At 40.9% G+C, this 15540-nt stretch overlaps 1 protein-coding gene across 1 annotated transcript in view; it reads left to right on the forward strand.

The window, feature by feature from the left end:
- Window positions 1-15540, forward strand: part of PLCG2 (phospholipase C gamma 2) — a 109771-nt gene that overhangs the window by 12004 nt on the left and 82227 nt on the right. Inside the window, exons 2-4 of the mRNA XM_075282050.1 lie at window positions 237-480; window positions 12824-12967; window positions 15164-15257. Of these exons, the coding sequence (XP_075138151.1) occupies window positions 282-480; window positions 12824-12967; window positions 15164-15257 (437 nt within the window). The 5' untranslated portion in view covers window positions 237-281. The remainder of the gene's footprint in view (window positions 1-236; window positions 481-12823; window positions 12968-15163; window positions 15258-15540) is intronic.

Here is a 15540-nt window from a genome sequence, read left to right on the forward strand (position 1 = left end):
GAGGTGGGGTCCTGGTGGTGGGACCTCCATGGATCACGCATTGATTGTGTGTCATAAAGATGGGTCATAATAGTAAAACCCGCTTTATACCATTCAGACAACACAAATCAGCACAATATGCTTTTTATATGTAGCAGTATCACATTAATATGAAGCTGTTGCCATTGTGACATATGTGACACATTTATTTCTATAAAGTTTCATAGGAGAATCTTATTTCACTTGTCTTTTTGCAGTACATTTGAGAGGTCAAAGGTGAGCGTGGAGTGTGCGTGATTAATATGGCGCGGAGGAAAAGCTCAGATTACCGGGCTCTGCCGGAATATGAGAAGAGCCAGATAAAGAGGACTCTTGAACTGGGCACTGTAATGACTGTATTTAACTACAAGAAGTCTCAGCCTGAGCGCAGGACTATCCAAGTCATAATGGAAACCTTTCAGGTGGCCTGGAGCAAGACCGCTGATAAACTTGAAGGATTCTGTAAGTATCATTGAATTTCTTGTAGATCTATTGGTAAAAGAATATCAGAACGTGCACATCATTTTTTGTGCAATTAACACCGAGATAAGGCCTTTTGCAAAGGCGGTAACATCACAACTAGATAATACACGTAGTGACTTAGTTTAACTTGTTTGTCAAAGTCATCACCTCAGGGTCTCAATAACTTGTCAATAGAGTTAAAATATGGTCAAGCAGATTCGTCTTGGTCTTTCTCTTCCTATACAATACACCCAATGATCCAGTTAGTAGACGTAACGGATAGAACTCTCTCCGTTACCTATAGAAACCAATCAGAGCACTGCTTTTATTTGGTATTCTGCTTTTGAGACATGAAAGCTGCATTTTATTGGTTGCTATGGGCAGCTTTTCCTTTCAGTTTTCAGAAAACTGAGTCTGAGGATTTCCTATATCAGCTTTCCCCAACCTTGGGGAGCCATTTGTGGCTCCCACAGTTATTGATTGTTATATAAGACTTTGGTGGTACCAGGGAGGTCATATCATTACTAGAACGTGGTATCAGGGTCTATATCATGTCTGTGTCAGATAGAATAAGAATAAGGGCATTTTTACTCAATCAGGACTCTTATAGCCTTTCTCCCTTTCAGTATTTAGCATCATCGTCAGTACTGTAAAATGTAAGCACTTTGGTCTATAGTTGCCTTATCTTTCATGTTCATTTCACTGGGACTAGACGTAAAGGCAAAGTACTTATAAACTGGTCTTTTCATCTTTCTTCACCTTGAAGAACCCTATTTTTAGAATGATCTCCCATGGATCATCTGTTTACAAGGTGTCCTGATGCTGATCAGGTATCCTCTGCAGGGAAATACTGCATAAAGTAATGCAGAGAAGCCCTTTAAATGCTACATGGAGATAACCTTGCATTTAGAACTGTATGTTGTATAAAGACAGGTATTAGATAGACTTGTGGTATGTGAAAGGAGCAGCTTTTCCCTTGACTGAGCCACTGTCTTGTTGACTTATTTGATTATTTTGTTAATACGTCAGAGTTGTCCATTTGTGCTACACTTGACGACCATGACTGACACTTCATTCTTATCTGAGGTCCATCACGCTTTGCTCTTTGCCAGCTGACGATCACTCAGGATATACAAGACATTGATAGTTTAACTGCTTCCAGGATTGTATAAGGAGAGCCTGATACTTAGTACCTGGGAGATAAATATTCTATTTGCTTTCAAACCCAGAGAAGGTATTCATTCTAATCTGAAAAAAAAATAAAAATTAAACCTTCTTTTGATACCGGCCACAAATCACTTTCACGAGCTGCCACAAGTCTCTTGAATTTGCAGCAAGAATACAATTTCACCGCTGTGCAAGAGGTCAGCGCTTTAAATTGCTTTTCCCTATCTCACATGAAAGAACTAAGCATTTTCATTTATTGACGAGATGATGGCTGAGCTGAGACAAGTTACTTAAATCCAATGACCCCTGACTTACAGTCCAAAAGGATCTAGTTGTCTGCGTTCAATAAGGACAAAAACCCGATTGCTTGTTTTTTCTTAACAATAAATTGTCTCTTAAAGTCACAGTGGTACTTAGCAGCTGCAAAAAATGTCTTTAGCAAGACAACCCCATGCATTTCCTATACTATGCTCAAGAGAAGAAAGTTGCAGGTTAGAAGCCATTTAATATCCTGTACTATTGGTTAAGTCAAGTTGTAAATGGTTCCTGCTGTCCACAGTTATAGCAACATTAGCAAACAAAGGTAGGGGGGAATGGCAGAAGGTCCTGTCAAGATTCCTTAATTCTGAAAGTAGGAAGGGAACACCGAACACAGGGCACACATGTAGGCTTTCCTGAGGGATGGGTGATAGAATGAGTTCTCCAACAGAGAAGTAATTGATGGCTTTTACAGGACATCAATGTCAGTCCAACATCCAGCAACTCCTACTGGGACCACCAGGTCTTCATAGTGTACAGACTTAGAATCAGACAGTTCTGTACACTCTCTTGTGTCCATGTCAAGATACTACAGCTCAGCTCCCGTTCACTTGAATGGGAGCCAAGATGCAATGGCCTGGCCTGGCCACTACATATTATATGGAGTACACTGTGCAGATCTGGAGGATGAAGCAGCTAATGGGTAGGGGTGCTGGGTGACAGAGCCCCACTAATCCTAATGACAGGCCATCAATATCTACTCTTGGATAACCACTTTACTACTATAAAAAGATAATTAAAAACAATTAGATTAGTAAAAGTAAGTAAAGCTTTAATTCTATATCATGTCATGACTTCTCCGTTTACATGGCTTTAACATTTGCTATTCAAACACCTCAGAAGGAAAGGGCTTACATACTGTAGCCGTAATCTCTTGGAGACCAATTGAGTGGAGGGCTCCCAATGCTTAAGTGGAGGGCTTACGCTCTATTTGCACAAGAACCCATGAATGTCTTCACAGCAGCTATATCAAGTAGGTTTAAAACATTAAATGCATATACTATAGATAAGCTGGGATATAGCACTAGGGGATGCGGATACAAAAATAGCTATCATACACAGGCTCTGGAGCCTGAGCTGTCCCAAAAGTCTTTCTGCCACACTAGTCATCAGTAAATGGTACATGGTAGGTGGGGGCCCAATTGAAGATTATTTTTTATTGGGGTCCAGGAGAATAATGTGACCCTTTGTAGATTGTCACCTTATATAGAAACCAAAGCACAGACAATGCTTCATCCCAGACAGAAAATGTCAGTGGCATGTATTTTATACCATGTGAACACTAAGAGTGTGTAACCTATAAAACTCCGGTAAACTCCATCACATATGGGCAACTGTAGCTTGTATGTAAGGATTGTTCAGACATAGGAGAACCTCTCTTCAGGTTTTTGGTTAGACAGCAGGTCGATTACAAAGAACATATCTCTGGAGAACAAGACCTACAGGACTCTGCAGTGGGCTGTTATCTCATCTGCACTGGAAGTGAACAACACCGATATGAGCAAAACCTAACACAGTGTGAATGGGCGCTATAATGCTTCATTTCCCCTCTGATAGCACATTGAACTAAACAGTGCCTGGTTTCCCTACAGATTACAGCCGATCCCTGGGGTTACCACCAGATAGACACTTTGTAATCACTGTTGCCTTGCAGGACTGGAGTCCTAGCTTTGAGTCTGACCAAGGGTAACATCGGCAAGGAGTTTGTATCTTCTCCCTTGTTTGCATGAGGGTACTTCCCACATTGCGAAGACAAGACTGATAGGAAATGTAGTTGGTGAGCCCTATATGGGGCAGTAGCCTACAATGCCTCTGAAGCGCTGGGAAATGTGATGGAGCTATACCAATAAGATCAATCAGTTTATAGTCAAGGACCTTTTAACAAGTAGAAATTACCAAAAGAAGATAACCCTTTCAACAGGGAGAACAGCACAGATCCTATAACATGGGCAGAATATCGGGAACATACATTTTTAGGAAAGCTCAATTTCAATGACTGGTCTATGTAATTCTGCTCTGGATCAGACAACAGACCAGCACACACAAGCTTTCAGCTTCATCTTTCATGAAGTATAAAGGACACTCGACAACAGTATCAGTCGTCCCCCTTCCCCCATGTAGTGGACATCAATCAGTGTAAAAGGCTAATGCAAACAAAGGCCAATCGACGTGGTATATTGTCAAATGGTGGTCTTCTGTCCGAGCATCAGGCAATGTGAATGTACTCTTAAACACACTCCTCTGTTCCGTTATACTTTGTGTCACATTTGTCTGAATGTAGAAAAAACATTGTAATTGTGTCTGATCTATGTCCTATTTTTAAAGGATTACCTCATTGCTTCAGTACACAAAGGTCTAAAGTACAGATGCCAGGTTCACAATTGATCTGATGGCCACTTTTTATGCAAAGGGGAAATTGAATATAAAATCATCTTCTTACATGTCATATTAACTTACAATAGGGGGAATCAAGGACCTTAGTTACTATAACAAAATTGCAAAATAAAATAGAAGAATCTATTTCTATCATTCTTGACATAATCTCTTAAAGGGAGCCTGTCTCCAGCACGCAGCCCCATAGATAGGTTAGGGTCACTCACTGACAAAAAATAACACATCTAGATAGAAATGTGTTATGGCTCAGTCAGATATGTAAATGATAACAGATCTGGTCTGATTAGTCCTATCCCAATAAGGCCTGCAGAGACTACTTTTAGGTAGTGTACCTCTTGTTGAGAGGTCATTGGCTGCTAGACATGATTCTACAATGCACTCTAAGACATTTTGACCAGTTGACAGACTTTGAGAGGGGACTGTCATCACTCGACTGTTAGTGGATCATAATTTGATCTGCCAACAAGCATAAAAAGCTCCTATGGTTTCATTGTCCACCATTCAGGCACAGGTGGCATCTTCAATAAACACCACTGTCTCTGCGTGGACCATTTTCAGGTGCTTAGAATATTTAGTGTTATGGCATCCACTATGTGTCCTGCCATTGACAGCCATCCACTTTGTTTGCCATGATGTGAATGAGAAACCTGGACTGCTATGGACTGGAGCTGTATTTTCAGTAGCAACAAAAACAGGGTCTGTTTAGAATCTACTGACAGTTGACTTCAAGCATAGAGGCCTCGTGGTGAACACTTTAGTCCCTAGTAGTGATATGAGGGACACTAAGAACTTAGTGATAAGTGCAGGACATTCTGCGGCCATGTGTGTTACCTCTCATGGCAGGGCTTCCAACTAGCATTCAGTAGAGTAATGCTTGGCCACACACAAGGGTTTCCCAGGAATATTTCCTACTGAATGTGACATTTCCTTGGCCTACCCAGTCACCACATTTATTACCAATCAAGTATTTATGTGACCTTAGCAACCTATGAGTGTTCACAATCTACAGGTCCAGCTGAAGCACTGAGTGCAAGTGTGCTGCAGGATATAATATAGAGCAGTTTTTTTTGTTTTTTTTTTTTTTAACTCAAATTTTTTATTGAAATTTTTTTTAAACAATAAGAAAAGAAAAAACAATTACAAGTTACAAGGCGAACACCCGCCCTGCGAACAGAAAAAGCACACAGTGCAACACAAAATACAATCAGAAGAATAAAATTTAAAAAAAAAAAAAAAAAAAAAAAAAAAATTAAAGACAAAGAAAGCAACATAGAAAAAAAAGAAAAAGGAAAAAAAAGGGGGGGGGGAGGGAGGGGTTAGTGGGACAGATGAGTGGGGGAGAGGACTAAATGTGGGGGGTGAAAGGGTAGGTAGGGGTGAGTGTGAGCAGTCAGGAAACCAGTGAGAGCGCTCGCCAGGTCATCCATACCACAGCCAGTTGGGAAGGGCTCGGGAGCAACCACTGGTCAAATACCTGAGACGAACAACAAGAGTATCAATCAGAGGAGGGGTCAGAGCCCAGGAGCGTCCGGTACTCTGCAGACTGTTGAAACCTGAACCAGTAGAACCAGGTTTTGATGTACGCCTCAGTCGTGCCATGCAGGAAAGACGTGAGATTTTCCATGCGCATTATCTCGTTGACCTTCGAAATCCAGAGGGAGAGAGGAGGAGGATCCACTCGTTTCCAAAAAAGGGGGATACAAGCCCGGGCAGCGAGGATCAGGAATCTAAGTAGGGAACGCTTAAAGACCTTTACAGAAGACTCACAATGATTAAGGAGGAACAGGGCAGGGCCCAAATGGTGAGAAGTTTCAGTAAGCTGGAGGGTTATCCGCTTGACCCCCTCCCAGAAGGACGAAAGGGCAGGACAGGACCAAAAAATGTGTAGCAGCGTGCCTTCCTCGTCGCCACAGCGCCAACATAATGGGGAGACCTGAGGAAACATAGCATGGAGTCTCGTAGGAACCCTATACCATCGGGACAAGATTTTGTAGCTGGCCTCCTGGTGGCGAGAGCTGATGGAAGCAGTATGAGAAAGGCGAAAAATGCGCCTACGCTGTTCCTGAGAGAGGGAAAGGGATAAGTCAGATTCCCATTTCAACAAGAACGGCGGAACAAAGTCCTCCGGAGGTTCAACCAGGATCCGGTAAGTGAGCGAGAGGGAGTGGCGAAGGGGGCCAGCACCAACAAAAATCTTCTCCAAGGGGGTAGGTTCGACGCGGAACTCTGCAGGAGCAGGGAGAGAATGTAAAAAGTGACGAAGTTGCATCCCCCACCAAGCGTCCAAAGGGGGCAGCTCAGGAGGGGCCTGGGAATTCAGAAGTGTAGTCCATCCCCCAGAGTCCTGGATATATAGAGCAGTTATGTCTCCATACCCAATCGTATATGATCTTGTATACAGGTTAGAGGTGGCCCAGCAAGGTACTAGAGCCTCCTTAAAATTGAACAGTTTTCCCAAATAACCTACAATGCCTATCTTCACTCAACTTATATCTTCACTCAAATTATAGTCAATGAGCAAACCTCAAGCAATTGTTACTTTCCTTCCTTCTAAACCTTGTGCATTATTCAGCTGGGGCCGACAATAAACACAGGAGGAAGTTTCTTGTATGATTAAGAGAATATGAAATCTATAATCCTACCTAAAACACAATTTATTTAATATTCTGAATATAATTGATGCATTTAGAAAAACCTATTTTCCCAATATCTTTATAATGGAAGGTATTCTTGTGCTTGTTTACTGCTTCATTAATTCTAATAACAATGTTAACTGAAGTTGACTGTCTACTTCACCTACATCCTTTGAAGACATCAGTAGTGGTCTTGGGTCCATTAGGTCTGAACATTTTTATCATTGCTTCTGACCCTTCAGGAAAATCCTGAATATGAATAATGAATACTAATTGGTTGATACATTTTTAGATAGAAAAAGCAATAAAAATGTAAGTAAAGGCCATCGGCGGCAAATCATGGGCTACATTTTAATGAATATTGATTCAGACCACAGAGTTCTTCCCTGTGAAGAGAGGTAACATTGTTTCTGAGGAATTTTAAGAGCAGTAGTGTTCAGTTCTGTATGTTATCATCCCGGTGATACTGTGTGACAAGGAACACAAGGTTTTCATATGCAAATATCCTTCCCGGCATGAACACAACCTCATAAAATTGCCGATTCTTCTTTTTACAGACAAAACAAAGAGCCTATGAATATATAAAGTTCCGGACAGTGTTCTGTATATACAAATTATGACCTTTACGGTTATGTTCATATTCTTGTGACTGCGAGGGATTGCATTCTCAGTCTTCTCAGAAAACTCTGCTACTATGAATTGGAAATTCAATATCTAAAAGCATAAAACCAACTCAAAAACAACAATAAAGTAAACCAATGATGGCCTCATGGATTTTAATGAAAATATTTGACCTTTAGTGCTACACGGCTGTCCTACAAAGTAACTCCAGGACTGCGGACTTTATATTTAATGTAGTAGTGGCTTAATAAATAGGTTTTTCTAGAAAAGTTGCTGTAAAAATATGAGAAATTCTAAAAATATAAATAAATGATTACCCAGTGACATTTTGATAGCATTCTTATAAGGTTTTCTATGACACCTTGGCTTACCATCCCCAAATTCAATGTGTTATACAAAAGCCCTATCTCTAAACACACTGGGCAAAGAAGAGGCCCCATCACTGTGAATGGGGCAAAACTGCAATATCAGACACAGTCCCCGTGGCACTTCTTGGTAAAAATATATTAGGTTATTACTTATGCAAAGAAGAGCCAGGAAGGAGTTTAAGCCCTCTAATTTCCGTACTTTCATGTTAACATATTGTTGCACACACTTTATTCATAGTATTGAGGAAAATGCTTTCAGTTCTCAATGCCAGCAAAATACTATTGTCTAGCGTTGTCAGAAGATACATACTATATAGCCCATAATAGCATTGATGGCTACATTCAATTTACAGCAGTCAGGTTGATATTTGTCACTTTTCACGGGAGATCCTGCCATGAAATCTCACTATTATTTTTTCTATTTTCGCTGTGCTTAATGCGCCTGTCATTCTTCTTTGTTATGGGAACATAAAAGACGGCTACTTTCATCAGATTGGTGCATGGAGCGTTCATGTGCTTTTGTTTTACTTCCATTTTCTCATCTGTCATGTTTTATTTCGTCTTGCTCGGTCATATACTTTATTGAATGTTGTTGAAATAAATTATTTTCTTCAGTATGGAGAGGGCTACATTTACAAGGAGAATAAATCCCCCTCCTTTGGTCAGTAACTAGAAGTATGAGGTATTCCGGTGACCTGAATGGCTGGAACTTTCTCATGGCTATTATTAATTGCCATGCTCCATACTTTATATACCTCAGGCTCTAGTAATATCCATAGCTATGGTAAGAGTAGGGCTATTTTTGGTTAAGCATCATGGTCTTGAGTGTGTTAGTTCATTTCAGTGGGGTCATGCATAAAACCATATGAAGACAAAGTCTGGAGTTATAAAAAATAGCTGTATGAGCCAACATGCAATATAATGGACCTTCATATAGATTCTTTTTTTCTTTTTTTTTTTCTTTTTCTTTTTTGGTAGAGTTGGAAGGGACCTCAAGGGCCATCGGGTCCAACCCCCTGCGAGTGCAGGTTTTCCTAAATCATCCCAGCTATATGTTTATCCAGATTCCGCTTGAAGATTTCCATTGATGGAGTGCCCACCACCTCCCGTGGCAGCCATTCATTAACACACACAACTAAGCAGCCCTCAATAATATGTTCAATACAGTTCCAAGTAATAATAGTAACAATAATATTGTTTATTTTATTTACATAGCGCCAACATATTCCATAGCACTGTACAATTTGTAGGGTTCAAATACAGACAAGGAAGATACATTATGAAGAAATAGTCAATTCACACAATGGGACTGAGGACCCTGCTCGAAAGAGCTTACAATCTATGAGGTAGAGGGGGTAACACAAGAGGTAGCAAGAAGAGGGAACATTTCTTACACAGTGTTCCGGCCATTTTTTGTGATAGAGGTGACTTTCATTACACACATATAAAGCCTGTATGAACCATGTCTTTAAACGTGCAGATGGTACTTGGACATATAAAGTTAGTCTGAAACAGTATCATATCGTGTGGGGTCATGCGGGAGCGGGGACAGAGGAGGGTTCGTCTCAGGGATACTAACTGCAGGAGGGTTTACATTAACAATTGGGATAGGCCTGTCTGAAAAGATGTGCCTTTAGTTTGCGCATGAAGCTGTAGAAATTGGGAGTTAATCTGATTGTCCGGGGTAGAGCCTTCCAGAGAAGTGGTGCAACTTTGGAAAAGTCTTGTATACGAGCGTGGGAGGTTCTGATAATAGAGGATGTTAGTCTTAGGTCATTGAGTGAACGGAGAGCACAGGTTGGGCAATAGACAGAGATGAGGGAGGAAATGTAGGGAGGTGCAGCATTATGGAGAGCCTTGTAGATGAGGGTGATAAGTTTATATTGTATTCTGTAATGAACAGGCAGCCAACGTAGTGACTGGCACAGACCAGAGGCATCGCTGTAGCGTCTAGCCTGATAGATGAGCCTGGCCGCTGCATTCAGAATAGATTGTAGAGGGGAGAGTTTAGTAAGGGGAAGACCGATTAGTAAGGAGTTACAGTAGTCAAGGCGAGAGTGAATCAGAGCAACAATAAGTGTCTTTAATGTATCTTTGGTAAAGTAAAGGGCGTATTCTGGAATTCTACATTGTGCTAAACTCCATGCACATGCCTTTGTATCGCCCATGCCTCCACAGCCCATTTACTGCCTTTAGTGAGTAGGGCTGCAAAATGGATAGGTCTAGCACCTGTCCTGAGTTTTGCCTTTGGCTCACAGCCACATTTATGGGCCCATGATAATACATGGACATGGTTATACGGCAATAGAAATGAATAGGTCAGTGTTCTAGCTGTGAAAAACAGCCAACACGCTGACAATGCACACAGTCGTACTATCTTGTCTACCATAGGGAGTATTGTATGGTGTAAAACCATATCTATGGATCTGTATTCTTCTATATAGTCTCTGTGAACCAGATTCCACCATGTGAATCAGGCCAAAAGCCAGTGTTTTAGGATTGACATTGATGTTTTTAGCTGCACAGCGGCACAAATGCTGTGATTTCACAAAGTGGGGCTTTAGCCTTTAAAGGATTCTTAGATTTAGGCTAAGACCCCCACATTGTGGAAATGCAGTGGAAAACACGCTGCATTTTACAGAATGAGCAAAGTGAATGAGATTTTGTTTAATCCTGTTCAGACAGTCCCGGAAAAAAATCTGCAGAAAAGCGTTAAACACAGCATGTTCATTTCAGCTGAAGAATCAGAATAATAGTAGTAATAGATTTAATAGGGGGAAAAGGGGGTGTTGTCTGAGGGACTCCATTTACAAGGGTCAGGATTTAGGGGCCCTTTCTGTTGGTCTCTTTAGTGACATTCTTATTCAGGAGTAAGGGGTCCAATCATAAACGTTTGCACTGGAACCACCAATGTCTTAAAATGGCCCTGACTGGACCATTAAGATTGCCAAAAACTTAAAGGTTGTGAACATTTTTTACAACCACTCTTATTACTACAATGTCTCTAAAATAAAATACAATAACTACAATTACTACTCTATTTATTGCACACTCAGATCCTATGAAGGTCCATGTGTCTTCATGGTTTCCTTCAATCCATCTGGTCCCCCCTCCCACTGTCTGTAGGTTGCCCATTCACACACCCTCTATAACAGTGTATATCATTATAGGGTCTGTGTAGGGTTTTGATTTGCTTTAGTAAGGTTGTTTTTAACGCTCTGCCTCCCTGTGATAAAATCTTTTCATGTAGCCATGACTGGTGGCCCGGGGTTTAGTTGCCTGTAAACTGTTCATTTCACGCATTTCCTTAGTGCTGGTGGGAGACACCATGTCCTGACAGAAACAGGAAGAGCTTTGCGCCTGTCCATTATATGTGGTGTAAAACCACTTCCTTCACTTTTCTCATAAATGTGTTATCACAAAGTAGCATACACGGTAAAGTGTACGGGACAGACCTATTAAATAAATGACAGCCAGAGAAGTTTTTACTTATTGTACTAGAGAACACAGTTGTGGGTCTGAGAGGCCTTGCCAACGGTTATTAGGATTCCATGAACTTTGTTGCCAGAATAAGGATACATCTGCTCTCCCAAAGTGCCATGATTGAAAAGAAATTTTGATGCCACTGATATGTCTCATGGAACTATATTATGCTAAGACATAAGATAGCTTCAACATGAGAGAGAAGGATGCTTCCATACACATTGAATTGCCAATCCATTTTGCCAAAACTGACAAGCGACCCTCCACTAAGGATAAGGCCCCACGTTGTGGAATCGTTGCTTTTTTTGTTGCAGATTTTGTTGCACTTTTTTAAGCCAAAGTCATTCCTTCTATATGTTTGGCTAAAAAAAACGAAAAAAAAAAAAAAAAAACACAGCAAAATTTGCGACAAAAAAAGCAGTTTCCACAATTTGGGGCCTTAGCTTTAAGCAGTTTACCAGGACTTATATATTGATTGCCTATCCTTTAGGATAGGTCACCAATATTATGGCATACTGCGAAATGGGCTGTCACTGAGGATAAGCATGTGTTTTATGCCTGTACTGTCCTAATAAAGTACTATGGAGCTGTTCAGTAAGGGCCCATCTTTTGCTCTGTTTTGCCATCAGCCCCAACAAATTTTTCACCATTTACACAAGTGCTTGTAAATGTTGACTAAAACCTACGCCAGTAATGCCCTGCTCACATCAGCGTTTATCTTCCGTCCAGGGGACTCCACATGGGGACCCCCCTGAATGGAATACCATATGCAAGTGCAAAGCGCTGTGCTGTAAAAGCCCACGGACCCCATAGACTATATTGGGGTCCATGTGCTTACCGGCAGATGTCCGCAGAGATCGTGCAGACAGGAAAGTAGTTCCCAATCTACTTTCCTGTCTGCATGATTCGTGCAGGCAGCGTGCGGCTTGCACACGGACCCCATTATAGTCTATGGGGTGCAGCACAGCGCTTACAATTGTGTTTATTTTGTTCGAGGGGTCTCCATGCAGACTCTCCCTGGACGGAATACAAAAGCAGATGTGAACCAACTCTAAGGAGCAGGGTAGAATTTGAACTAGTCACACAGACACCTGGGGGATGCGCCTAGTTTTTAACTGGATGTGTGCCTCGTCCTAATCCTATACTTTCAGGAAAATTTCTCAGATATGATACATGCAGAACAAAACTTGAACAACTTATAAAAGGAGAAGTCAAGGACTTGTATGTATAAAATGTGAATACGGTATAACAAGTGCAGATAATAGTATACTGTATGTGTATAAAGTTGCATGCTTAGGGTAAAATACAAGTTTGGCATGTGTGGGGTGAAATCTTGATTTGGATTATGTTTTCCTGCAGTGGACTTGTCCGAAATCAAGGAAATCCGTCAAGGAAAAAACTGCAAGGATTTTGAACGTGGAAAAGCCTCACGACTGAGAGAAGATTGTTGCTTCACTATCTTCTATGGAAGCCAATTTGTTCTCAACACAATAAGTCTGGAAGGTAAGTTATGGAATAAAACACAATAGTGGCTCTATTTAGTCCACTAGGTTTAGTTCACTAAGCCCTTTAAGGCTATGGCCCCATGTTATGGAAACACAGCAAAAAAACCATTTTATAGTACCAACAAAATGAATAAGAGTCTGGCTAACCCCATCCACACACTGCAGAAAAAAAAAGCGCAGTGGAAAAGCTGTATTTTCAAAAACACACATATTTAAATTTTACCTATGGAAACACTTCTATTTTCCTTCTAGATTTAATAGGGGATGAAAAACTTCAAAGAAAATAAAGCAAAAAATGCAATGAAAAACTGCAGAAAAACACGATGCATTTCCGCTGCGTTTTGTTTTTTTTTGCAGCATTTTTTAGCTGCATTCTGCAATGTGGGGCCTTAGCCTAGAACAGCAGGGCAATGGTAGTGAAACCAAATTTCCCACTGCTAAGCCAGGGTTCTATGTTGCAAAATTGCAGCGTTTTGGCCGCAGGAAAAACCGCTTCATTTTCCATTACCTGCAGAGTGGTTGGGATTCGGGCTAAACCCATCCACACATTGTAGAAAAAAATCTGCAGCGGTAACACTGCAATTCCAGAAATGCGAGCATGTCAATTATACCTACAGAAATGCCAGCGGGTTCCATTTTGTTTTGGATTGCTGGCCCCTTGAATGAGATCTAGGGTTAGTGATCTATTACCATGAGAGCTGGGAGCCTATTGAAGGCTCCCAGGTTTGTCTGGCATTTGTCTATTGGGCTGCTCTATGCAGCCTGTAATAGAATTGCCAGTATTTTACAATGTGCAATGCATTGTATTAGTGATCAAGCCCCCTTGGGTTCAAAGTAAAATAAAAGTAAAAAAAAAAATTGTAAAAAAAAAATCAAATCACCCCCTTTCCCTAGAACACATAGAAAAGTATATAAAAAGTTAAACACATACACATTAATTATTCCTGTGTCTGCAAATGCCATCTACCAACTTATAAAAATATTTTTCCTATAGGGTGAATACCGTAGTGGGAAAAAAAGTTCAAAAGAACCGAACTGCCTTTTTTTTTTTGCTGCTTCGCCTGCTATAAAAATTTGAATAAAAAGTAATAGACATCCCTCTAAAGGTATAACTATAAGGTACATCTAGACCCACCAAAAAAGACCCCTATGCATCCCTGTACACCAAAATATAATAAAAGTTGGGGGTTTCGAAATATGGTGACTCCAAGAATGTCATAGACATGTAGTTTATCTCTAATCCCGCCCCATTCTGAATTTTTTTTCCAACTTCTCAATACATTGTACAGATTATGGTACCATTACAAAATACAATTTGGCATCCAAACAATAAGTCCTCATATGGCTCTGTGAATGGAAAGATTAAAGGGATTCTCATTAAAATGCTATTTTTTCTCACTAACACGCCTCTCTCCGTGTCTTCTTCCACCGCTGGGTACAAACTTCTATGCATGCGCAGTGGCCATTTACGCTCTGTACTCCATTGAACTACAGGAGCGTATTGTGCATGCGCGGTACGCTTGGGTAAGCGGCCACAAAAAAATGGCCGGGGCATGTGCAGTTGGCTCTACCCAAGGCCTGATGGCAGAGCCCACTACGCATGCGTAGATGTTTGAACCCAGCGGTGGAAGAAGACGTGGAGAGAGGACGTTCCAGACGAAGATGGAGGCAGTGCTGGAGAGTTCTCTCGCAGCATTGGGGACACCACCAGTGCTGTTTGAGCGCTGGGGTCTGCCCCCAGTGCTGCGAGAGAACTCATTTGCACACCTAAGAAAAACGGGATTTCTACTGAACAGCGGTGTGGAGAAGACATCTAAAGGTAGGAGAAGAATAGCCTTTCTTAAGGCTATACCTACGTGTTAGTGAGAAAAAATTTTAATGATAGAATCCCTTTAAAAAAAGTTATGGGGTTTGGGAGAGGGGGGAATTAAAAAAAAAAATGCTTGCAGTGGGAAGGGGTTAAAAAGTTGTAAGTCATAAATACAGCGTAATAATATAATATTAATAATATAAGCATGAAAGGATTATCTTATCTTATGTCTCTGCTAGTTATCACAATCCAGACTATGTTCTGCACATAAAGCAGCAGATACGGGTTGTTGTAAAACAGCTCATGCCTGCGAGTAGTTGGACATAGGTTGATGAACATGTGTCTTGTCTTTACTGACGTATTTCATGTCATTTTATCTTACAGCGGACTCTGTGGATGATGCTGAAAAGTGGAGATGTGGGTTAAATATTTTACTTGAAGAAGTGAATTTGGCTTCCACGCCAACCACTATAGAAAGGTGCGTGTAAATTCTTAATTCTTTTCCTAGTTTTAGGCTAAGGCACACGTAGCGGGCCATAGCAAAAAAGCGATGTGGGAAAAACTGCAGCCGCAATGCGGTTTTTCCCGTAGCATGAAATACACGGATAGCACACTGACCACAGCCACGGTCATCTAAGGATGAAACCATATTAGGGTCAATTTGCTTGTTTGTATATATTTATATAATTTTAACTATTTGTGGTCACACATTCCTTTTAAAAAGATAATAAAGGTTAGGTTTCACTGTCACATATTTCCGT

Source organism: Leptodactylus fuscus, chromosome 7, assembly GCF_031893055.1.
Source record: "Leptodactylus fuscus isolate aLepFus1 chromosome 7, aLepFus1.hap2, whole genome shotgun sequence".
NCBI classification, from domain to species: domain Eukaryota; kingdom Metazoa; phylum Chordata; class Amphibia; order Anura; family Leptodactylidae; genus Leptodactylus; species Leptodactylus fuscus.